A 26,804-nucleotide genomic window follows, 5' to 3' on the forward strand; every position below is an offset into this window, starting at 1 on the left:
TGTTCGACATTGGTGCCTCATGCCTGTATCCTAGCCACGTAGCTGCTGAGGTCTGAGGATCATGGTTCAAAGCCATTCCAAGAAGGAATGTCCATGGGACCACCAAAAAAGCCTGAAGTGGACCTGTAATTTAAGTGGTAGAGTGCTAGCCTTAATCAAAAAGCCCAAGGACAGCTCCAAGGCATTGAGTTCCTGGTTGGGGACACACACACACACACATACACACACACACACCAAATTGGTTACTCCAAATGCACAAAGCTTTTTCACCACATTTACCATTTGGTTCTCGTCACTGGGAACTTTTATTTTCATTTTTCTATTAATTAATATGTAAAGTATCATTTCTTCTTCACTTCATTGCTTATAGATTTTAGAAATATATGGATTCCACTAAGAAAACATGCCCTTAGTGCTACTGGCCAAATAGGTATACTGTGTTTCAAGAAAATAAAATTAGGAAATTAAAGTTCATTCCAATGAAAATATCAGTTATTGAAAAAGAGGTTTTTTTAAGGGTTTTGATGATATTTCCCTAGCAATATTTGCCTAATCAGTAGTCATAAATGTATTTCTCCTAATATTTCTTCTAAAGTTATATGTTACAAATTTGAATTTAAATTATCAGTTATTTTGGTAAAAGTTATTAATTGAAAATTTTTGTTTCATGTTGTTTGTGCACACACTCAACATAATACAGATACACAATCATTGTTAAAACACTATTTATTAAAAATCTGGGTTTATTTTCTGAGAAGACTTTGCATATTTATTTGCTCTCAAATACATGGGACTATTTTCAGATTTTCAGTTTTATTCCATTACCTTTTTTTATGACATTACTATGTACTCTTGAAATTTATAAAAAAAAATAAAATCATGTTCTGTTATTGTCCAATACTTTTCTTTATTAAAACATCTTAGATATTATGCATCTTTTGCATTTCTATCTGGATTAAAGAATAGTTTGTCTATTTCTGTGGTATTTTGCCTAGCATTGCACTATTTCTGTATTGATATGAAGTCAAATGATACCCCAATGCCATGTTTTTCAAATAAAAAATAAATACGTCATATATTTCCATTTAATTATATATTCATTAAATTTTCTCACTAGTATATTATGGTTGTTACCACACAAGTTTGGAAAATCTGTCAAGCTCTTGATATCATATTTTTGAGGATATTTAAATTAATTTTCTATTTCATTTTGTTGCCCTTTGCTTGTTGGTATGTGGAAATATAATCAACTTTTGTACATTTTCTTCTGTCAGTAGCCTTGAAAAAAATGGCTTAGCTATTACATTTAAGAATATTGTTTTAGCTTCCATGAGGCTTTCCAAACAATGTTTTCCTCTTGAGAAAGAATTTGTTTTCCTTTAATGGATGATGCTTACATTATTTTACTAGCACCATCTTCCACTACACTGAGTAGCCTTCTGCAGTCCTGATCTTAGGGGTAAATTATTGATATGAACTGTGTGTAAGCTTTTACATTAATTACCTCTTGAAGGTGAGGAAACTCTCCTCTATTAGTATATGCTCAGAGTTTTCTCTTTGATTCTCTTCTTCTTGCCTACCTCCCTTTCTTCTTTCTTTCCTTGTTTGCCTTCTTATCTTCTTCCCTCTCTCCCTCTCTCTTTCTCTTTCTTCTTTCCTCCCTCCTCCCTTCCTTCCTTCTTTCCATCCTTCCTTCCTTCTTTTTTATTTTTTCTTCTTCCTTCCTTCCTTCCTTCCTTCCTTCCTTCCTTCCTTCCTTCCTTCCTTCCTTCCTTCCTTCCTTCCTACCTTCCTTCCTTCCTTCCTTCCTTCCTTCCTTCCTTCCTTCCTTCCTTCCATCCTTCTTTCCTTCCTTCTTTCCTCTCTTCCTTGCTGTTCTTCCTCTTACTTTCTGGAGTATAATCTGACATTTGTCAAATAATTTTCTTGAATCTCTTCAGATTATCACCTGATTTTTTTCTCAGTTGGTTAATATGGTGAAAAACACTGAATTTTTGAAGGTTAGCACTTTCATTTCTTTGTTGAGTCCCACTTTGAACTGTTGTAAATAATTTAATAATTTAATTTACTATTTTATATTATGTTTATAAGGGATATTGATTAGCAGCTTCTATTTTTGGAATAATGTCATAGTAAAGTTTTCATATATGAAAAGTTCTTATTTCATAGAGTGATTTCATTTCATTATAAATTAGAGAATTGTTTGGTTGATCTGTTTCTTCCTGAGTTTCAGTGTTTTTATCTTTTAGGTAACTGGACATTTTATCAATATATCAAGTTCATTGTGTTCATTTAGCTCATACCTGTACAATTCTTCAAATATCTGAAGAATTTATGATGTTTCCTTTTTCAACCACCATTCTGGTAACTTTTGTCATCTCTATTTTTCCTAAAGTGTGCTCAAACCTAGTATTTTATTGATTCACTTGTGATATCTAGAAGATTTTGTCTACACAGCTTTTCACTATTTTTATATTTCATTCATTTCTTCTTTCCTCTTTATCATTTCTTTCATCTTTTGGAATTCTCTTTGTAAAGTAGATTGTCATTAATTTTAAGCTTTTTTTATTTTCTTAATAAAGATGATTAATGCTATAACTAATCTCTAAGTATTTTTATACTGAAACTACAAATTGTATATTTTATATTCTCATTATCATTCCATTAATATTTTGTTCATTTTACTATGGACTTCTTCATTAACATAGGTCTTATTTGAAAGTGGTTTCCAAATTCTTACTCTTCTATACCTCATGAATCAATCCACTTGAAACACATAGATACTAATCATTTGGAGGCCTTTTTCCTAACACAGAAATAATTTTCTCAAATAAATGTCCAACACTTCATCCCTCACTTTTTATGTCAGCTATTTTGCTATAGCAATGCAAAATCTGGCTAATATGTGTATCCTACTGGCTTTGTTCTCACAGAAACAGCTTAATCTCCACAATTCCTGGTGTTCTTGATGCTCTGAATGTTTCTTTGTTGTTACCATTGATGCCTAGAAACTTGCAAGGCAGGAAGATAAAACAATTGTAGATAAAGTAATTCCTTGTTTTATTTCCAGCTTACACATCAATGACTTTCATGATCTGTTGATTGACATCTTGCAAGTGTTGTTTCATATGCATTTGTCTATTTTAAAACATTTAGTTTGGTGTGCATAAATGAGCTAGTACTAGTTGTTCTGACTCTAGATAATGCTTATTTGTTCCAGTAAGCTAATTAATTTAAACTGATTTATCAGTTGCTTCTTTCTTTCCTTTCTACTTTCCTGTTTTCCTTCTTTCCTGTCTCCCTTACCTCCTCCCTCTTCCTTTTCCCTCTTTTCTTGGTCATCTTTTATGTCCTTACTTTCAGACCCACACTAAGTGAAAATTCGGATCCTCCAATATTCTCAAATGTTCTACAGGCCATATGTCAAGAACAGAGTTCTGAGTATGGTGGAGAGTTTTGTCTGGCAATTAGCAAACTTTAAGAAGGTAGGTAAATACAAGAAGAGTTCACTACTGTTCATTGAAATTCCCATAATAGCTGTCTCTGGCACTTGGTTTTAAGGAAAACTTACAGATATAAGAATATTGTAACAACACAATTTGAGTACTTCTAAACATTTCACATTCCCTAATATCAATTAAAATCTACATGATAAATTTGGTATTTCTACATCTTAGATATTGTGAATTTTGTTACACAATATCACATTTATTTGTTAGTAGGAAATAAACTACTTTATAAATGGAAAATTAAAAACTCTAAATTCTAAGGTTTGTATTGTACAATTTGGGAAGAATGATAAAACATTTGAAATGTTCACATTAAAATCTGTGAAGGAAGTATCATTAAGTTGATTTGTTTAAAAATGGTAATGTGTTTGGTTTGGAGAAAGAAAATAATATATATGCACATGCTCATCTGTTTCTAAAAAATGAAGTCATTCGTGTGCCTGTATTTAAAAAGTTTAATGTCACAAATATTACTTATAAATTTCCTAATACCATAGTTGAAAAAACAACAACTGAGTCCTCAATTTTCATTTACTTGAAGATCTTTTCCATTTTTTTCCATTTTTTATTTTCACTTTTCAAATCAATTAATTGGACAGTATTGTCTATGGATATGAAAGTAGATATATTGCTTTAGAACTCTCAGGATTTTTTTTTCAAATCATAGGTTACTTTTAACGTTATTTGAGAACAAATTCAGTTTTTTTCAAATTCAGATGAAACAAACCCTTCTAAATTTTTGTTTTAATAACCCACAAGTTTTATACAGTAATATCCTTTTTAAAAAGAAAAGCCATTCTTTACTCCCACAATTGAAAGACTTAGAACTTTTAACTGAGTAAAACTTATTTTTGAAAAGTAAATATTTTTATAATCCAGTTTAACAATAAATATTTCATGCAACAGTATTCCAATAGTTTTAAAGTAAGCATCAAATGACCAACTAATGAGTAAATTGCATCACTTATCAAGAAAGATCTGACAGGGTGTGATATATGCATACTATAGCATACTATGTTGAGAGTTTAAAAATAAACATAAAAAGCAATTACCCTAAAAGACATTTCAAGATTCTCTCCACCCCAGATATCCATTCCTGCATCGTAAGTTCCTATCTCTTCAAAGTAGTTTCTTTCAATAGAAAATAGGCCACCAGCCATAGTAGGGGTCCTAGTTGAAAAACAAACAAACAAAAAGAAAAGAATAGCTTTTGAAAACAATGTGTGGAACTTATTAACAAGACTCTATTAAATATTTATGTCATAATTATGAAAAGCTGTACTCAAAATGTTTAAACTGGAAACACAAAGCCAAGGTGTAAGATTTGAAAATATGAAAAATGTGTTTTATGTCACATATTCTGTAAAACTCAGTTTAGATTAATCTTGATTTTTCCTGTTGTCATTAAATAGACACACAAAAATACGAGCATTGGCTACTTAAAATTGGGTTTCTGCGTTCTTTCTGAAAGATGTGAAGAGAAATTGCTGTGATCTGCATTGTTCTTGAAGACAAAAACTGGTCATGAAAACTCCGCTTGCAACCTGTGATCATGCAATTACAAATAATTTTAATATGAACTCTAGGAACTTGAGGACATACTTTCTCTGTGCAAAAGTCCATAGTCTATTAAAATATGAAAACTAGGAAATGTTATAAAATACTTAGAGATATCTGTAAGATACTGTAAGTATGTTTATTTCCCAACATAAGAACCCATTCTTTATTCTTTTCTTTACCTAGAGGATGGAATTAATTACCTGATTCTACCAACAAACAGAAATCCTATCTGATACTTGGAGGTTTAGGAGTTTTGAAAGATTCAAACCCTAACATATGAAACTGTAACCTCTCTGTACATCATTTGACAATAAACAAGAAAAAAAAAACATTTACCTAAGAATAGATGTATTAATGGTTCTCATGTCTGAAATTTCTCAATAGAACAAGGAAGCCAAGTGTTAAGATTTTAAGGAATTAATTTGAAAAATTAATTAGAACCGCTTGCTATAATTGATATACACTTAAAGGTTAAAAAAAAAGAGAATGATCAGAAAGTAAAACAAGCTCTTGGAGTGTGGGAAGTGGCAGTATGAGGAGGGCCAACAGAGAGGGGAAAATGAGGTTAAATATGATTGTGTATAGGTTTATTTGAATTAGGAAAGGAAGGGGAACATCAAAATGGTGAGACAAAGGATAAAGGGCGAACCAATGTACTAGCTATACTCACAAGACAATATTTTAGAAATTAACTGTACAAATGGTGGGGGAGATTTAGGGGGAGGGAAGGTGAGAGAAAAATATGGGAGGGGGTAACAAGTTTGGCAAGAAATGTACTCACTACCTTATGTATGTAACTTGCACTCTTCTGTACATCACTTTGACAATAAAATTAAATTAAAAAATGATTGAAGTCTATTCCATTAATGTATGAAAATAGATCAATGAACTCTGTTGAAACTGTTTTAAGAAAAGGTACAGAGGATGATGAGCAAGAGAGAGAGAATGAGTTTGACTAAGCACATTGCATGTATTTATGGAAATGTCATAATTAAGCCTCTGGATAATTGTATAAACTAATAAAATGTTTAGCAAAGATTAATTAAGGACAAGTATAGGTCATTCTATATTAACAGTGTGAAGTAAGAAGAATAAAATAAAATTTTAGTTGTCCACAATTAGAACTATACTGACAATGACAAATTTGAAGGTCAGTTGTAATAAAAGAATTTCTAACATAGACAGCTTATCAGTGGCATCTAAGGCATCTTTCTAAAAAATTATTTATGCTTTGTTACTGTCCACTGACTAGACTTAATTGTTCAGGAGTAGATACTAACTACTACTGTGTAATGATTCGAATACACTGCCAAATGTGAGAAACACTAACCCAGTAAGATTTCTAAATATTTGCTAGTTTTCCGTGAGGATATTTAAAACTGTATTTTGATTTTTTTCCTTCAAATTATGGACTCCTCTGCCAAAGGTTATACTCCTGTGTTCTAATTAAATAGTACCGTTCATTGAATAACCAACAAGCAATACTATAATTGGACATCAACCATATTGCAAAACTCTATTTCTCCCAGTGTTCCCACTATTTCCTACACAGGTAATTAACTGTCCATCAGCTGGAGCATACTCTCAGAGCTTCTTTGTTACTTCTAGTCTTGTTGGCTTCCTATCACGAACAGTATAGTTATAACAAGAAATACTAACAAAGCTAAACAGATGGTAATTACAGAGTATCCATGACCTCACCTGATTGGGGTTGTAGAAGTCTATGGCAATAACTATATAAAGTATTACAGTACTAAAGAGTATATTTAATAAAATTAGGAACCAAAATTGCTGCAATTATGCTATAACAATGCAATCAAGTGCTTAAGAATGTTAAGTGATACATTTTTAATAATCAGTTGAGAGAGCACATCTGCTTAATGATGAAGTACTAATACATTGTAATTTAAACACATGCATTGAAGTTCATCCTAGAGTTTTTTGTCATTCCTATATATGTGTGAGAAATGTATTATGAAAGTTAAAAGTAAACTATACTTATCCATAAAAAATGATTCAAATAACTTTGACTTACATTTGGAAAGAAGCAATTTTTTAAATCAACAATTCTTCAAAAACAATTCCACATTTTCTGAAGACAGATGTTATTTTATGATCAGTGCGCTCTCTAATTCTGTGTAGTATTGTCCTGTGTAATATTTCACACATCTAGACATAGCTACGGTTTGCAACATGTCTGTTCTAAGCTAGCTTTCCAGTGACATCTGATAAGCTTCAGTGTTTAGAAAATGCAAAACGTCGGTTGCAGTTTAAATCACAGAGAGCATTTTGTTTTTCCAGGTTGTGATCCATGCAGTGTCAAAATCACCAACCAATTCAATGAACATGGATTGAGATGATAAACAATCATTCCAGTGAATATGAATTTCCTGCATAGGCAAAGATGCACTAAATTCCCAGAATTTTACATGCTGTGCTGTGATGTCTAGTCCATTATATAATATATAGGTAAGAAGATTAGAAAGTGTATTTTTGTTGTCGTTACTGATTTTAATCATTCAAACAAAAGGCATATCTTGCAAAAGGAATTCCTTAAATTACTTATATTATGATTGGTCTCACTCATTTATCTCACCCCAAACCACTGTCTAAGAATTAGGAGTCGCTAGAGAAACATAACAACATGCACCTTCCAGCTCAGAAAGAATACAGGTATGGACAAAAGTCGCCACACTTTAGTTTAGTTTAATTTAGTTCTTGAGTCTTTAACTCCTATTTCCTGAATGGAAAGCAGGAGTTGTTTCTCTTTCTTTTTCTGTTTCTCCTTACATTCACCTTGAAATACTAAGATACATCCTTGAAAACCTTTCCAAAAATCAAAACAAATCACATAAACCTTCAGTGGCCTTCACTTGCATTTTGCTTTCTATATTCACAGTCTCATTTTCAGATCCAAAGTTATTTAGACATGCGTTATATCTAATATATTGTACATGAAATACAACATTGAAACACAATTTCCTGTTTTTTCAGCTTTCTATTTTCATCATAACACCTTTATATGCCTCGCTCATAGGTACATTCCTTATTTAATTCATATTGTCACATTACTAGTACTGTATAATGTTTTATTCCTTCCTTCCACCCCTTTCCAAATTCTGGCATATCAGTGGAACATTAATTTAGTCCCATTGATTCTCTCTCTTTGCCTTTCCTTCATCTAATTCTCCTAGAGAATCCTAGACATAAAAGCTAATGCAATTCTATGATACTGATGTTGCGGTCAAGTCCAAAAGAGCTAACAATCACCTGTTTTTATTTGTTCATCTACCTTATTTTTAAACAAATATTTTCCAAAATTTGTATTCCCCTTAAAAACTTGGAGCTCAAGGAAGTGAACTAAAGCAAAACTTCTTTATTTATGAAAGGTAAATTCTCATACTTTAGTTTTCTCATACTTTAGTTACATATGTTCTTGTGCATCTTCCTCATGGCTTCCTCTTTTGTCATTTTCATGAAGGAGCATCTCCTTTCTTCTTACTGTGAGCTAACTCACTCTTGTGCCCTCAGCCTACTCTAATCTCTCCTTCATTGGCTATTGATTTTATGCTTTGTGCCTTGGATTTCTAGATGGTCCCTCTGAAAACTAGAACAAACAGTTCTAATTAACTTTTATCTTCAGCCAAAATTCATTTTTATATGATCTCACTACCCATTCCTACTCAGCACACATGTTTCTCCTTCCCTTCACTGGTAACCTTATTGAAGAGTCACTTTCTCCAAATTCCCTCAACTCCTTTTGACCTTCTAAGTGGAAGTTGGATCCTGCTCCTATTTGGGCAATAACTTCTAACAGGTCCCCATTGGTTCTGAAATTCAGTAGAATTTCCTTAACTTCTTCCTCTGACAGAATTCAACAAAATTCATCAGCCTTTGTGGTTGAAATTCTTTTTAACTCTGGCTCCCATTGCATGGCTCTCTAGGGTTTTTCCTTGTCTGATTTTCCTACTTGTTGCATGATTCTTACTGATGGCCCTCCTATTCAACTGCTTGGTTGGATATTCAACTTGGGACAAATTCTTAGTTTTTCATGCACCACACAGACACAATATAGCATTGTAATACTTTTGTAGATGTATGTAGTTATTAATTATATTCACTTTTCCTACATGTAGTCTTTCCTAGTCTTCGAAATGCTCTCCCTATGTAAGATCCTTCCTCATGTGTTTCTTAACAGATGCCTCCAATAAGTTTCCTTTCTTATTTGTGTTTTCTCTTTTTCCCTCTTAATGAACTATATTTTTATAATTACTCACTACATGTATCCATCAAAGGATCCTGTAGGTTATTATTTATAATAGTCAAATACACAACCTGTAGACAGTGAAGTATTTATATAAGCTCTAATGATATATCAAGTATTATGATTTATAAGATAGATAAATGATGAAATGAACATGTTATTTATGCAAAGTCAAGGCAACAGGAGCTAAAATCTCAACATATTTTACTGTTAAAATTTAAATTCAAATTTAGTGGCCTTTTGCTTAAGTATTTTTTAATGAATTTGAAAACAAAGTATAATTAAGTGCTGAGAGCTTCTCTCCTTCTATCTTTATACTGTACACTACCTTCAGCTGAGAGCAGAACTGAGAGAAAAGAAGCAATGGTGAAAAAATACTGTCCTATTAGAGTGATTAATATGATTCTAATATTGAATACAATTAAAGACATTAACAGGCACAAAGTAGGAAGTTTGCTGGACTATTGTGCACGATGAAAATCATTTGAGCATATGTTTCGGAATGACGATTCAGCTTTCTAGAGAGAAGAAAAAGATACTTTAAGGGTTTATACTAGCTTAGACTCTCAGCAAGGAAGCTTACTCAAATCCTCAGAGCCCATGAAACATGATTTCAGTGTTCTTTTTGAAGGATAAAAAAATGCTGCTTCAAATGGGAAGATGGTTTGTTCTGGTGTCAAAGAAAAATTCATTTAACGTCTAGAAATGAAACACAGTAACCTGTGCTTTAGAATCTTATTTCTATGAAGGGGTTGTTTTTCCTTTGCGTGAAATTTATTTTTATAATACTTAATGCTGGTTAAAATTATATCTTAGAAAAAAATGGTAGCAGCTTATATAAATTTTAATGTTCCCTTCTATTTCATGCTTAAGATCTCATAAAATATTCAATGTGGCTAGCTGGAAGCAAATGTAATAAATAATTTTGCTGATATGATAAAGAAATATATACATACATGTAGATAGAAATGTAACATGTACTTCATCATCTTGTCTTATTCTTATCTGAACAGATTAAGAAGTCTTGCAATATATCCCATAAATCATTAGAAAATAACAGGGTATAAGAAAAACATGATCCTTAAGAACTATAATTTCAAAGAGAATTACATTTGAGATATAGGTTAATATATCCTTACATATATTAAATTTTGACATGAGAATCTAAGAACATTGATCATTTGAACATTCAAATGTCTAGTCTTCCTTTCAAAGTCTTTCTTCTGTTTATAACATTAACTTTTTCTAGGCTATTACTTCACTGTCTCTTACTGCACAGGATTTGTTGATATCTGTATTCCTTTCCTCAAATCTAAAAGTATATTTTAGTAGAATTCAAACAAAGCCTAATGGAAAAAAATCTAACATAAAACTCAAGAAGTCAAGTCTAGATGTGTGATACATACATAGAATCTGGCTACTTTGCAGGTCAAGGCATGAGGATTGCTGTTGCATAACAAGCCTTGACAAGATAAGCTTGAGAACCTTCCTGGAAAAAAAAACAACTAAGAGCAAAAGAACTGAAGGCTTTTTTTTTTTTTTTTTTTGGCAAGTTCTGGGCCTTGAACTCAGGGTCTGAGCACTGTCCCTGGCTTCTTTTTGCTCAAAGCTAGCACTCTTCCACTTGAGCCACAGTGCCACTTCTGGCCGTTTTCTATATATGTGTTACTGAGGAATCAAACCCAGGGCTTCATGTATACAAGGCGAGCACTCTTGCCACTAGGCCATATTCCCAGCCAAGCCTTTCTCAATTGGTAATATTCCAATCAAATATCAGTTAGTATTGAATATTAGAAATTGTACCTTCTTATATGATTTTACAAAATGAAATAGACAGTTTTCATTTATTTATTATATCTACAAGGGAAATGATAAATAAGATTTATTGATGACCAGGGGGAAACTGTTAAGAAGTAACAGGAATAGCAACACAGATTTCCCATTATTTGAATGCATAAAGGTAAGAGGATATTTTTACAATTAGAATCACCATTAAAATGTGCATAGTATACTAAATTTTCAATTGTGGATAAACATAAATTTGAAAAAATGCTCTGGAAGGAAATATAACAAAATAGTAGAATATGTTTCAGTGGCCTGAAACTTCTTTATGCATTAAGGACTTGCCACTTTCATTTTGCTATGTGTATGTGTCCTGTTATCAGAAATAAATTTATAATCTAATTCCTGTCAGAACATATTTCTCATTTAATATTTTATAAGTCTGGAAGGGAAGAGAGAATAAATTTCTATTTACAAAGTGATAATATGCAGTGAAGAATGAGGGCATTTTTTTTTTTTTTTTTTAGTTAGAGGATCATGAATTGAAAACTGCTGTGTCTCTCAACTACCTTCATTGCCCCGTCCCTAGCTGCATACTAGAATGACACATGAAACAGTCCACATACACACTGGAACTTTTCATGTTATGAGACAGCTACTTATTTCAAGATATCATTATCCATGTTATTTTATTTTTTTCATATCTTTACAAATTCCTAATTCTGAGTTAAAAAATTAATATATGAGATCACGAAAGTGTTAATCAAATGAGATCTAAAAGTAACTAAAAAGTGTTAAGAATAAAAGCTAATAATTAAATCTGTGTTTGATTCACTATGTTGGTGAGGATTACAAGAAAATCAAAAATGCTTTTGTTTCATTTTGAGAATTCATTTAATATGGGACTACCAGTAAGAATGAAAGAAATTATGTTAACATGCTAATGATGATTATATGTAGGCATCCATAAGATAAAATGTACAAAGTAAAATAGTCAAATAAACTTGAAAAATTACCAGCAGGTTTCAAATAAAGACATCTATTTTCATTTGGGAGAAATTAACGTGGGAATAAATATCTTTATAATTAATTATTGAGGGAATAAATAAGAAAGTAATGTTATCAATAAGATGTAAGTCACTCCAGAAGAACATCTAGCTGTGGTAGTAATATAACTAACTGCTGTGCATCCATCCTCAGGACCAGTACTGCAACCTTTTGCCTTCATCCAACCTACAAAAGGTCAATGCCAAACAGTGAGAAGCTTCACAGCAATGCTCCCTATATTCATTTTTGCATGTGAATAACTTAGCATAGCACCCAGCTGAGTGCATGTATGCAACTGAAGTAATGCTCATTTCAATCTCTTAGCCAAATCACCTTACTTCACACACACACACACACACACACACACACACACACACATAGGAAGTATGTGTAAACATCCATTGAAAGATGTGGAATATTATATCCATTATCATGGAACTTTACTGCTATGTGCCTGTTCCATTAGCTAACATATATATGTTCATATATATGTTCATACATTCATATATACACACATTCATAAATGGCTTTTCACAAATAGTCTCCTCTAAATTGAAGATAGCAAATTGAAAACATTATAACCAGATAAGGCTAATTATATAGAGCTGATTGGTTGTAATAACTGTATTTCTCTGGCTTTGTTTGAGACATAGGTGCAAAAAAGTATTTCTTCAAGTATGAAATGGGAACATCCTTCAAGCTCAGCCTCAGAGACAATTATATTATTTAAAAACACGAGGCCATGCTTCCTTGTCACATCCATGTTGGTAATTTCTACAAAATTCTTCTTGACAGGGCCCAGTAGAAGTGTGGAGCTATTGGATATCTGATGAAAGAGTTCTGTAAATCTAGATATTTATTTCCAATATCTCACTTTTAAGGTTGGTTGTTTTTCAAAATGTAAAACACCAAGATTTGTTTTAATTTCTTCATAACTATAAACTCAGATTTTTATTTAAAATGTCTCAAGGCTGGCTGCTAGTGTCTCATCCCTAATAAACCTATATAACCTACGGGCCTGGGATCTGGGGATCAAGGTTCAAAAATGTACATACGACTTTAATCTCCATTTAACCATCAAACAGCCAGAAGTACAGCTATGGAGCAAATGGTAGAGAACCAGCCCCCAGTGAAATATCTAAAGGACACTGCCCAGGGCTTGAGTTCAAGCCCCAATACCAACACACACACACACACACACACACACACACACACACACACACACACACACACACACACACACCACCACCACCACCACCACCACCACCATGCTGCAACATTCCTGAACAGTAATATTACTTAACTGCTAAAGTGTGAAGAAATGTTACAGATGTAAAGAGAACTGGACCTCCAGAATTAGAATACTACTATTTTGTAATCATAACTTCCAAAACTCTCTCACACACTATGCATTATGAAAAGTACATATGGCAAGAGAAAAGTAAACTCATTAGAAGTTTTCTTTTAAATGTGCTCTAACTGTGTTTAGGTCACAAGTTGATTTTCCATGTTAGTGGATATTTAATTTTATTTGTAAATAATGACTTGTCAAATGTTGTGACTACAATATTCTGTTGAAAGTGACATAGATAAATAGATAGATAGGTAGATAGATGATAGATAGATGGTAGAAATATTTTATTCATTTTTTTGTCAGTCATGGAACTTGTACTGGGGGCCTGATACTATCCCTTGATTCTTTTTCTCAAGGCTAGCATTCTACCACTTTGTGTCACAGTGCCACTTTCAGTTTTCTGGTGGGTAATTGGAAATATGAGTGTCATGGACATTCCTGTCCCAGCTGGCTTGAATAATGATCCTCAGAGCTCAGTCTCCTGAGTAGCTAGGAGTACAGGTGTGAGCCACCAGCACCCAGGTACAAGTGATATTTTTAGGTGAAGCATTCTTTTTAGATAACTAAAATTTCAACTCTCTTTTAATCAGTTTCTTTGTCCAGAATGCTTTTAGTTGAACAGGAAGGAAAATAAGTCTTCAACACACAGAATGATTTATCTGTTTGTGAGAATGTGAGAAAAAAGATCACATCTTCAAGTCACAGGTTACAAAGTACAAAGAAAGTTCACATTATAGCTAGGTTGATGAAAATTACCTCTAGGCTATTAAAACAGAGCCAGTGAATTAATTAACCTTTTGCCATAATAGTCTAGAAACTTCTGCAGAGGAGGGTTTATTTCTTCCTCTTGCTCCAGCTCCCTCAGTGTTTCAGAAAATGAATTGATGTGCAGTCATTGAGACAAATAAAATAACCTGAGACTCTCTCAGTTCTTATGTAATTCCAACAAATCACAAAAATTATGGGAAGAATTCTGCAACTTGCGTGACTTATCTTTTGTTTTAGCTAAGAAGAGATGAGCAATAATGGTTGTCTGCTCTTTTGTTATTTGTTTTCTGAATGAGTAATATCAGAATTTTCTGTATATGAATATTGGCCAAATTTCTAACTTTTGAGCCTCTGATAAAATTAAGTTAAATAAGAATATTTTGCAAATATACCTTTAATGAGTATTTTTACTTAAGTATATTTGCAAAGTCTTTGGAAATTTTTCCCATATGATCTGAAGCTTAAAAATCAGGTGACACAAAACTGAAGCCAGGTTTTGAAGTAAGAGAATTTCTAATAAGAGATAGTACCAGAAGCCACTGCATTTTTCCAGATGTTTAAGACCAGAATTAAAAAGACTTGGTGAAGGTGAAGGTTATACAGACTTTAAAAACTACTAATAAATATTCATATAATTTGTAGAACACCGTGCAAACATTAAAAGTCACTTTCTTTTTCTTTTTGATGTTAACAACCTCTAACATAATTGCTCAAAAATAAACAGACCTGATCTCTTTCATTAGCAAATTCTTCTTAGTTTTATTAACTTATTATACAATTAAGAAATTGACAGTCATTCGCCAGGAGATATTTTTGTTCAATTTTAAGTTTGGGCTCTTGTTTTATGATGTTAGAGTATGTCTCCACCCTTCTAACAGAATATGATTTGCTTAATTCATTTTTTGATAGACATTAATCAATAATTTTCAAAATAGTATTTTGGAAGCCAATTTGTAATTACAGAAAAGAGGTCCACAAAAATGTGACATAAGAAAGATATATTTCTATGTTATTGAAATTAGTAATGCTTTCAGAAAACTGAGGATGTGTAGGTTCTTTTGTGTTAAGAGTAGGATGCAGTTTAATAATAGCTATTAAAATCACTTGTTTAAAGCAACTTAATTAAATTATTGATAGTTATAAGTATGTTAAATATCTCAAAATGATATTTATATTGTGCTTAGGAATGGATTTATATTGTGCTTTGAAGGGAAATAAATTTACAAGATCTATCAAAACTTTTTTGATTATGTGGTTTAAAAACACTACTTTTAGAACATGTCTTTTTTTCATTTATCCATAATTTTATTTACTCACTTAGCAAATATTACTAGCCAACATGACCATCTAATAATTGTGATGATATTAAGTTATACATACATATTAAGTTATTAAGTTTATTTCTTGGTTTTAGGGTAAATAATATAAAATTATCTACAAATGATTACTTTGCATCAAAATTTTTACTTCACATTTTTAATCATGATACTTAATTTATTACTAAATACCTTGATAGATGTTACTTGAATTGTGTATAACGACAATTTAAGAAAAGCACAAAACCAAAATGAACTAAAGTAACATGACAGAAAAAAGTTGTTCTTTTATACAGATAGAATATGTACTTTTAGGTACAGTATACATGTGATCAAAGGGTCGATGTAATCAAATTTGTGTCACACAGGAAATTCCAAGTCTATATTAAAATCTGTTAATGAATGTAGCTCCAAAGGCTGTTGCATAGTTCCCGTGGTAGAGCATTTGCCTAGCATTTATGAGCTTTTGGATGCATAAAGCTTCTAAAATATTTGCTGTTTCTCCAAGTGTATAGTTTTCCATATGCTAATTTAAACAAGATTTCATATTACCATTGATTCTTCTATGATCATGGAAAGACCAATAATGTATAATTTGTTAATGAATAAAAAATGACTTTAGAGTAATTTAAAATGAAGACAAGTACCACTTTGTTATCATGGGAATATTAATGCTATTCTTTACAAGATATGATCTACATACCTGACAGGTAATGTTCTGTCTCCTTTCCTTCTATCCATTTCTCTTTGGGGAACAGGATACCACCGAAAATTCAGTTTCCAGTTAAAACCCCCATAAGTCATGTCTGACCCAGCCATATATTCAAAGGTATCATCACTAATCACATCAATGATAGGACACACAACTGTCTTCCTGCAGACAAAAAAAAAAATTTACATATAAATTATTATTTAAATGCTATATTAGCTTCTTCAAAATAGATTATAGCTGTTATAATAAAAGTTCACAATTTTATGTTACATATATATTTATAGACCTTTAATTTTGTTTCTCCTTTTTCTCTTAAGGAATTATTTCCTCTGACTATAGCTCCTTTATAGTCTACATTAATGCTGTCATGCAAAATCAAATATACTAATTGACCTTCAAGCTGATTTGTAAATGCATTCTAAGTATGAACTCAGCAGGGTGAGCATGGTCTATTTTTCATAAAGCTTCCACCCACAGCATGATTAGTAGAACTGCATTGAGATTATGCATCATTTTAGCTACGAAAAAGTGAAAAGCAATATCATGCAGGGAAGGGAGAAAGGATGATAGAAAATTAGACCTGGTGGTTTGCATTTCAAATAGGGTAAGTGAGTTTAAAGAGAGAATTCAAAGAAGACCTTTATGGATTAAACATCTCCTAGGAAAAACAAACAAGCAGCAACATTAAAATCATGAGTTATCGGCCTAAGTAGATGTTTTCTATGAAGAACATAGTCATGACAATTTCTGAGTACTGATTTAGAATCATGAATCTATAGCTGTCCACAATTCAGAAAACATTTTAAGATTGGGAATAACAGGCAGATTTAGTCCATCATATTTAGTTTACTCTTCCTAAAGTAAAAAAAAAAAGCCACAAAGTTTAATGCTCTTGATAGTAGTTTTTGTAGGGCAAGAAAATGTCACTTAGAGGTAGGATTAGCTCTCCTTTAATCCACACTCTGCCTTCTCTCACCTCTACTCTCAGTTGAACTGTTTCATGATGAGAGCAACTTCCTATCATTTCTGGAAGTATTTGAGTCAACTCAAGATTGCACTGACCCTAGCCAATTCTGAACTGGAGCCTGATTTCACATTTAGACACACAATGAAGCTTTCAAAAAATAAATTTCATCCATTAATTTCTGTTTTGTAACATCAGTATCACAACAATTCATAGTAAGTTGCATCTTAGTCCCCATAAAATTGGAGAAATCCTGATGTTCTCTGAAGTCTTTAGAAAGCTTGGACAAGCTTCCTGGTGGCTCTAGCCCCTCCAAAACCAGCTTTCTTTCTTCATTGAATTTCAAACCTAAACTTCTGTAGAGAAGAGGTTAGTTCTAATAATCTTGAACAGAATTTATTATCTAGTTATGGTAATGTTAGAATGTTAAATCAGGACAAAAGTATAGGACTTATATACAAAAGTTATGTGATATAGTGTTACAATAACTGTAAATAACTTACATGTGACAAAAACAAAAGAATATACTAAAACCCTTCTTAAGATGAATAGGAAACATCTATTTTAAAAAATAGCACAATGTTCAAACAGTAGACAAATTCAGATTGTTCTAAGTTTGCTTTGCTAGTCTCACCCTTGTGGGGGTACCATACAACATACAAAATGTCATTAGCTGTGTACTACACTCAGTTGCCTAAAAGCTTCCTGCTGCTCCTTGAATGACTGTGATTCATTTAGCTGATAGCTTCCATCCATGTTCCTGGAAAATATCGAAATCTTTTCATTTATGGGATGTGGTGGAGCTAGCTCAGACTAAGCAGCCCGTCTTGGGTGGGTATATAATTAAAAATGTAAGGATTCTATTGCACATGAAACGACTATGCCAATATGTTCTGTAATGCTTCATAGTCACATGAGAAAGTGTGCAGAGTCAGTTATCTTCATTAGGTGCTAAAAATTATTCTCATTCATCACCAATGTTTATTAATTTCTGTACAGAAGCTTGTACTTTTTAGTACCCTCATTGTAAAAAACTGCAGGTATGGATGCAGGTTCTTAATTTCTACAAGATGTTGTTCAAGTTTCAAATGTTATGACTTATGTGTAGTAGCAATGTTTTTTTTTAAATAATTAAATTTACAGCTGTGCTGTTTGCTTCCTTTATAAACTACAAGTTTATAGCAGTAATGTTGGTGTATATGTGTGTGCACAAGTATATTTTTAACATCCTTAATGTGAATTTGAACTAGACTAAGACTAAAGTCACTGATGCAATGAAAGAAACACTGGTGAAAAGGATAAAGAACTGTTTTGTTTGTTTTGTGCACTCCATTTTGGGCAATCAAGTTATCGGCAGTTTTCCACATTCTTGTTATGTACCAGTAAGAATGTCTACCATACCTACCTCACAGTGTGTTGTGAGGATACATAAAGGTGCTTTGAAAATGTACTTACACTGTATTATTACAGGTTGGATTGACTTCCTTCACCTAAAAATAAATATTCAAAATATTTTTGTTTGAGTGTTTTGATTATTTCTTCGTGACATACCCATGCTCAATAAAAAAATGAATCATTTCAGGTAAAATCAAGAGAGCAACTCTGCTTCTTGAAATAAAATCCTGTGAAATAAATTTCTGTAAATAGAAGCTTGGCCAAGAAATCGTGACAAGTAGCTGAGGCTGACCTTACAGGTCGAGTCACAACCCATGCAGACTTAACACAGGAATCCCTACCTGTCTTCCTTTATTCTTGCCAGCAAGGGCTCCAGCCAACCTAGCGTGCACTCACAGTGAGCATCCAGAAAAGTGATGACCTGGCCTTTGGAAGCAGCTGCTCCTCGTAGACGTGCACGTATTAACCCAGAGCGCTCTTCCATTCTGATAATTTTTACTGGCACTTCTAAATTTTTCACGTAATTCTCTAGTGTCAATTTTAGAAAATCTGTAACATAAATAGGAATTCATGAGAACAATTTGAAATTTCCTTAAGATAAAGTAGAGATATCTCTGAGAGGGAAACTTAGCAGATGTGGGGGCAACTCTTAACAAAAAAAAAAAAAATGTATAATATAAAATACAGATGTTGGGGCTAGGAACATGGCCTAGTGGCAAGAGTGTTTGTCTGGTATACATGAAGCCCTAAGTTCGATTCCTCAGCACCACATATATAGAAAAAGCCAGAAGTGGCACTGTGGCTCAAGTTGGCAGAGTGCTAGCCTTGAGCAAAAAGAAGCCAGGGACAGTGCTCAGGCCCCAGAGTTCAAGCCCCAGTACTGGCAAAAACAAAAATTAAAAAAAATAGAGATTTTAATTAATGAATGTCATGTATCCAGTCATACAAATTATCATTGTGATCAATTAAAGGCAGACAGGATGTCAGACTTTGAAATGCATTTTGGCTGATTTCTTATGTTAGCAGAGATAGAAATATGAATAAAATTAGTTAATTGTTCAATGACTAGGTAATGACATGGGATATTAATCAAAATTTGGTAAGTGTTGAGTGGTTACAAAGCAAATTACAGGCCATTATGTTGCTACATTTTTGAATAACAGAAAACAAAAATGCCAAAAAAATATTGATACCTCTTTCACTTGCATCATCTACCAAGATGACCTCTGAGAGCAGGGAGTGTGGGGACCGATTTATAACACTGTACACAGTTCGTAGGAGAGTACTCCATGCTTCATTGTGAAATACAATGACTACACTTGTGTTTGGAAGTTCATCTGGGTAGACTTTTGTCTTGCATCTGGAGTAGAAGAAAGAAGAGGGATGTCAATAAACTAATTTTTCTTCCCCATGATCACAAGAAGAGATACCCATAAAAACACAACTTTAAATTTGAAATTCCTTTATCCAAGTGATGTTTTATGAATATGTGAAATAATTTTCCTCTCAATAAGCACTGCAAGCAATCACTTGGCCTTTTGAAAATTAAATATGCATAATTAACTAATATTTTATTTTAGCTCCTGCAGGGGACAAAGCAGCATGATTTCCACAAGCTTAAGAAAAATATAAGACAGCTAATATTCACTCTGAGATAGACAAAATAAAGACCAGCTACACCATGGAAAGTTGAATTCAATTAATGGATACAAATTTTGTCCTTGGTTTAGAAAAAAATTATAGAACTAGGAAAGTTATAAGAGCATAAATCACCCACTGTACTTGGTGGTGGAGGTATGTAAAATTTAAGTTTATTTTTAACTTCTGGAATCTAATCATGTATGACTTGTATTCTATTAGAGACTCTTTTAAGCCATGCTTATTTCAAGGAAAGGTGAAGAATCTGGCCTTGATATCATGTATTTATATCTCTATATCTACCTATGTATTTATAGATATATTTAATTTCCTGGAGGTCAAGAAACACATCTCAGACTTCAGTATACACAGAAACTACCTAAAAATTTGTGAAAATGAAGATGAAATTTACTAGATTCAGCTTGGAGCCTGAAGTCCATATTGCTGTTGACCTTAGGAGCTCACAGAGCTGTTATGAACTGTAACATGATTGTCACTCCGTTAACAACAAACTGTTTTGAGAAAAACTTTTAATTTTGTTACATCTGAAGAGTTCAGATTTTTGCCTATCAATCAATCCAAAAAGATAGAGCTCCATAAATAATATGAGTTAAATTCTACATGGATAGATGAAATTTAATATGCAGCTCCCTTGTCAACACTTTGGCATTTGTGTTTTGTAACTTTAAGTAATCATGATTCTTGATGTTAAAAAATGCCAAAGGCATCTGTAGCCGAAGTAGAAGTTCATTCACCTTAAACTACTTTTAATGTTAACTACTGTAAAGAGCTGAATAATTAAAATAGTTCCATGAAGTAAAATGAAGGCCTAATATATTACACAATGCAACATTGTTAAAAAATTAGTTTCTTACACCATGACTGAAAAAAAAAATCCAATACAAGAGACTAAGTCATTATAATACAACTGCTTTGTGTCTCGAGATCTTAATCATCTTTTTGACAAGAGAGTAAAATATAAACTACTCAGTGAAGTCTTCTGCAATACAGTAAGATAAAAATGTATAAATATCTCAATTATACTATTTTTTATCTTAAATTTGCTTGAAAAAATATTCAGTAAGGTTCACAATAGAAAAGACACTATGAGTGCAAAGAAATAAAAATGTAGGAGGTAGGAAAAGCATTTGAGTTCCCATCTATCTCTTTCCATTCTGATGGCACAATTCAAATGACTTTTTTGTGTTTCATCATTTTGTCACTTGCTGCAAAAGCCATCTTGGAAAATGAGAAGTGTTCTATCCACCATTTTCTTCAAACTCCTCTTCTGCCTCATTGAAAACTAAAGTAAAAAAATTACCTTACTTTCCACATTCCATGGTCAAACAATGACAAAGATAATAATCTTCAGCCATTAAGAAGCAAATTTAGGAAAACAATGAAAGCAGTTTAACAGTCCAAAGCATAGACTTCACCCAAAGCTTACAATAAATAAAGAGTATCCAGCACCATTAAATCAGTAGAATTTCTTTTAAACATATGGATTTAGATAAATTATTTAAAATGTCAAACTAGGTATTCAGGAGGTAGAAATCAGGAGGATTACCAGCATGTGCAAAATGTTACAGAGACAATCTCAACAAACAAGCAGTTGTGGAATTCATTTGTAATCCCATGTATGAAGGAGGTATAGACTGGAGGACTCAGGTTTAAAAAAAATCTCAGATTAAAAACAAAAATGATCACCAAGCAAAAAAAGCTGCAGTTTCACATGGCATGTTGAAAGTAATTACAGGAAAAGATTTAGCTCACAACTCCCTAACAATAGGTACAAGTTTCATCTTGTGGGGATTGCCATTGGTACTACAAACTTTTTATGAATTTCACAAATAATGCTTCTTAGAATTTCAGGTGAAATGAATTACACAGGGATCTTGTTAAAATGAGTTTCTGGGTCTGTGTCTCCATGATGTACAGAACGTGCTGTGTTTCTGATGAGATCCTTGGAGACAGCAGCACTACAGTGTCTGACTGACACAAGAAGCAAACCTACATAAATTGCTTGGTTGACAATTAGTAAAAGAAAAGCAAAGTGGAATTCTAGTCATATCTCCAAAAATAAATTCTATTTCATTATATGAATTTTAATTTCTCCAGCTAGTTTTTGTCTTTATTTTTAGGCATTAAATTTTTGTTCTAATATTATTTCATAATGTAATATTTACAAAGTTCTATGGAATGGCAATTAAACTTAGCATGGGTGGTGGAAGGAGGCCAAATTATTTGTATTGAGTAAATCATCAGTTAGGACAACATGTATGCTAATAGGAATATTGCCTAGCTAAACCACTGACAATAGGAAGACAGTGATGGTAAGCACTTTCTACAATTTTTCTTTCTTTTCAAACATACAAAATAGAACAAACATACATTTTAGGACCAATAAAATGTTTTCTGTTTATCCAAAAATTGTACTTAATGTTATTGTCTAGTTGATTATTTACTATCTAATCAAGCTCACCAATTTTTGTGTGCCTAATTCATGGATGGAAATTGGGTTGTAGTCTTGTCTTCCTAGTACATATAATTTTTTATACTCTTTATTTTTTATATAATAAGATTAAAGTGGGTAATTTCAAAAGTCTTATCCAAATATATGATAAACACTGCTTGATCTACACAGCACAGTGAAACTTATAATCTCCAAATGGATCTACTGGAAAAGGCATTCCAAGCTCATTAGCTAAAGCCTTCTTTTTACAGAAAACAAGTTCAAATCACATAGCTAGTAAAGGTCCATACCATTATAACAAATAATGAGGTAACAAAAATAAAACAACATATTAGTTAGTGATAGGATTTTGTCCCTTATACTATATATATATATATATATATATATATATATATATATATATATATATATAGTATCAAATCTTAAATCGTGTTGGTTAGAAAAAAATATTAACTTATTTTCTATTTCTAATGTGAAAAGGCAGTGACAGAATCTGCTATTCAAATACTTATCTAGAATAAAGGAACAGCTATTTCCTCAAATATTTCACTGAAGTGACTATAGAAGGCCACTTTCCAGGGTCAGGTTGTAGCTCAGTAGTTGGTCTTACCTACCATGACCTCGGCCTTGGCATGAGATGCTGTTTCTTGTAAATTAGTTGCTAATTTCTGTAAAGTCCTGAATCAGAAAGGTTTCTCTTCATTTACTACCTCTCTTGACATGTAGAAGTGCACAAATATTCCAATGTTTGGTCTCCTGACTGTGGACTTTTAAAAACATGAGAAAAACACAACTTCTCTACCTTTGGTGAGAATATGAAGGTAGAAATAATGTTTCTAGTGTTTGTGATGTGAAATGCTGAGAAACATTACACTTATTTACCATCATTCCCCTTGGCTATACACATATTCTAGGAACAGAAACTGTTACAATTTGATTTTATTGCTTTCAAAGCATATTGATACTTTCAGATAAGCTACTGAACACAGCATGCCACATGAAAGGAAGAGAAATTGACTAGATGAGAATGTGAATTCACAAAGAATCCATAATTACACAGCAGTTTAGTTAGAAACAATCTATGTAGGACTTCAGACAAAGGCTGTCAACACTGTAGTTTACATGACTTGTTGGATTGCTGCTCAGTAAGCCGGTGATTACCTTTTACTGAGTCAATAAAAGATTAATAATAGCAATTAAAATAAAGACTTGTATTGCAAGATGTCTATGTATTTCTTATTTTTAAGAGCTATAAGAACTGCAGAATTACATGTGATTTCTTTTTCCTACCAACATTCATATCCACACATTTTTTTTAAAAATCATGTTCCAATGCCTACCTGTAAAGTAAACTTGAACAACAAGAAAGTAGTTCTTTTTCCAAAAATTGAATGGCTTGGTGTTTCAAGTAAAACACTGGACTAATTTTTGCAGATTTTCTATAGATTGTTTTCCATATCCAATGTATTAAGTTCTCCAAAAGAAAGTTAGTATGCTATAGTTACTTGAATAATGTAAATTTTTTTAAAAAATCACGTTAAAAAGAATATTCCAGATAACTTAAGATCTAGTAACATGTTATTTACTTTCTTGAGCTATTTGCTATCAGACTCATTCATTTCTCCTTCTGTTTTTCTAGATATCTGTAGAGACATACTTGGCAGGTATGTGGGAGAAATCTGCTTTTATAAACTTCCTATTTCTTGGCTTTTGTTTGAAATTATGTTATAGAGATGTCAGGTAGGAGACTGTTGTCATTCAAGGAGCAGGAACTGGAACTAGAATAAATTTTTCTCATTGTTTTATAATCACACACAATATTATTAAAGTACCTTCCCCAGTCTGTTAACTTCCATAGCTCAAATACTTTTAAAAGTGCTGTTTCACAACAAACCTGTATAATCTAATAGACTAAGAGATTCTTTAAAAGTGGAAAAAATGATGTTTCATCTAATTTACCACTGCCTTTCTAGGAACCTGGCATTCTGCAAGTCACAAAAAAATTAATGGAATCAAATAAATGAAAATTTCACAATAAGGCAGGCTACTGTATGTTATTAGATCAACTCTCCAATTATATCTGTACATTATGATAATTTAAACTAGAGGTATAGAAATACATTTTTTACATTTTCCAGTCGATTTTGTTTGTGAACCGTCCAGAGTATAAAAGAAATTGTATTAACTGAAAATCTCAGGAACTGGCCTAAGCCCATTGTTCAAGCTCCAGGAACCCCTTCTCCCCACCCCAAAGAAGGCCATCTAAACTGCTATGGTATGTCTTACATCCTTCAACATTCCTTTAGTGAGAAAGGTATTTTAGCATTTAAAAATGCAGTATATATTCAATGGAGTACTATTTATTTATAAGAAATTATTCCTTTTTTCAAGGAAATAGATGGAACAGGAGATCATTATGTTAAGTGAAATAAAATCAGACTCAGAGGCACAGACTGCAAATATTCTCTCTAAGGAAGAATACAGATTTAAAACAGCATGATAGTAGGAAGGAGTTTTCTCTTGGGGACCCACAAGCAGGAAGATGGGGAGGGCAAAGAGCCAGTGCCGGAGAGTATGACCAAAGTGTATGGAAGGATGTACAAAGGATCTTTATTACACCCATTATTTTTTTTTTTCGGTCCTGTGGCTTGGACTCAGGGCCTGAGCACTGTCCCTGGCTTCTTTTTGCTCAAGGCCAGCACTCTGCCTCCTGAGCCACAGCGCCACTTCTGGCCGTTTCCTATATATATGGTGCTGAGGAATCGAACCCAGGGCTTCACTTATATGAGGCAAGCACTTTTGCTACTAGGCCATATTCCCAGCCATGACAATCATTATTTTACTAAAAATTTAAAAGAAACATTTAGAGACCAGTCCAGTACTTGTACTCCATACTCCATACTTGTGGCTGTCACTAGAATCATAGGAGTAAAGTTTAACAAGGCAAGATCATCCCTGAAAGACATCTACTAAAGTATTTTGGTGCTGATTCACTTTCTTTACAATAACACATTTTCTTTGTCACTTTTGATTCAATATATCTGAAAAGTATTAGTGAAATACTAATATAAAGCTAAAATAAGAGAAACCTAATTGCATAAGCAAAACTGTTGGAAGAATATGAGCACTTCCAAGGTGAGGACCTCTAAGAGGCCTCTGTGCCTCCAATAATAAGCCCAGGTAGGCTACTGGTTTGAAGAAATCAAGTTTTTTTGTTGTTGTTGTTGTTTTATCACTAGCACAGACATCACATTTAGGGAAGAAACTGGTTTTGATAGGAAGAATTTCTCAACAGTGTACCTGGGAAAGCAGTCACTAACTTGAAGGCATGGAAAAAGGAAATCATTAGCTATTTTGCTCCAAAATGGTGAAGGCTTAAAGAAGGAATATTGAAGAAATGAATAAAAAGATGTCAGGGACAAGATATTATCAGGTAAATAGACGTGAGGCTGAAAGGGTCCAATTAATTTTCCTCTGTGATATGAAAGCTAGGGGACATTTAGAGTAAAGTGATGACTACAGTTAATGTCTAACTACAACACTGAAATGCAAACTCATCTCCCTTCCTGTGTTTCATAAAATTAAGGCTATTCACAAATACAATACATTAATGGTTTTGTGACTATGTGTTCAATTGTAGAAAGAAATCAAGTTTAGTACTACACTAAGAAAAACAAAGAAAGCAGTCACAATAGCAGTCACAGATCTGTTAAGGAAGGGCTCTGGACTTACCCTGATAATTCTCATGAAATTTAAGCTGACCCAAAACATTAACAAACAAAGCATATTCAGCTAACATCTGTGTTATATATATATATATATATATATATATATATATATATATATATATATATATATATATATATATTTTTTTTTTTTTTTTTTTGGCCAGTCCTGGGCCTTGGACTCAGGGCCTGAGCACTGTCCCTGGCTTCTTCCCACTCAAGGCTAGCACTCTGCCACTTGAGCCACAGCGCCGCTTCTGGCCGTTTTCTGTATATGTGGTGCTGGGGAATCGAACC

The 26,804-nt window shown here is 32.7% G+C and overlaps 1 protein-coding gene across 3 annotated transcripts in view; it reads right to left on the bottom strand.

Annotated features, from left to right (window-relative positions):
• Positions 1–26,804, bottom strand: part of Galnt13 (polypeptide N-acetylgalactosaminyltransferase 13) — a 500,698-nt gene that overhangs the window by 205,703 nt on the left and 268,191 nt on the right. For all 3 annotated transcript variants that reach the window (XM_048345453.1, XM_048345455.1, XM_048345454.1), the window contains exons 3-6: positions 19,865–20,031; positions 19,013–19,220; positions 16,304–16,474; positions 4,562–4,679 (exon numbers count right to left, since the gene is read on the bottom strand). In XM_048345453.1, coding sequence (XP_048201410.1) covers positions 4,562–4,679; positions 16,304–16,474; positions 19,013–19,220; positions 19,865–20,031 — 664 coding nt within the window. The remainder of the gene's footprint in view (positions 1–4,561; positions 4,680–16,303; positions 16,475–19,012; positions 19,221–19,864; positions 20,032–26,804) is intronic.

Source organism: Perognathus longimembris, chromosome 4 (assembly GCF_023159225.1).
Source record: "Perognathus longimembris pacificus isolate PPM17 chromosome 4, ASM2315922v1, whole genome shotgun sequence".
Classification (NCBI taxonomy): Eukaryota; Metazoa; Chordata; class Mammalia; order Rodentia; family Heteromyidae; genus Perognathus; species Perognathus longimembris.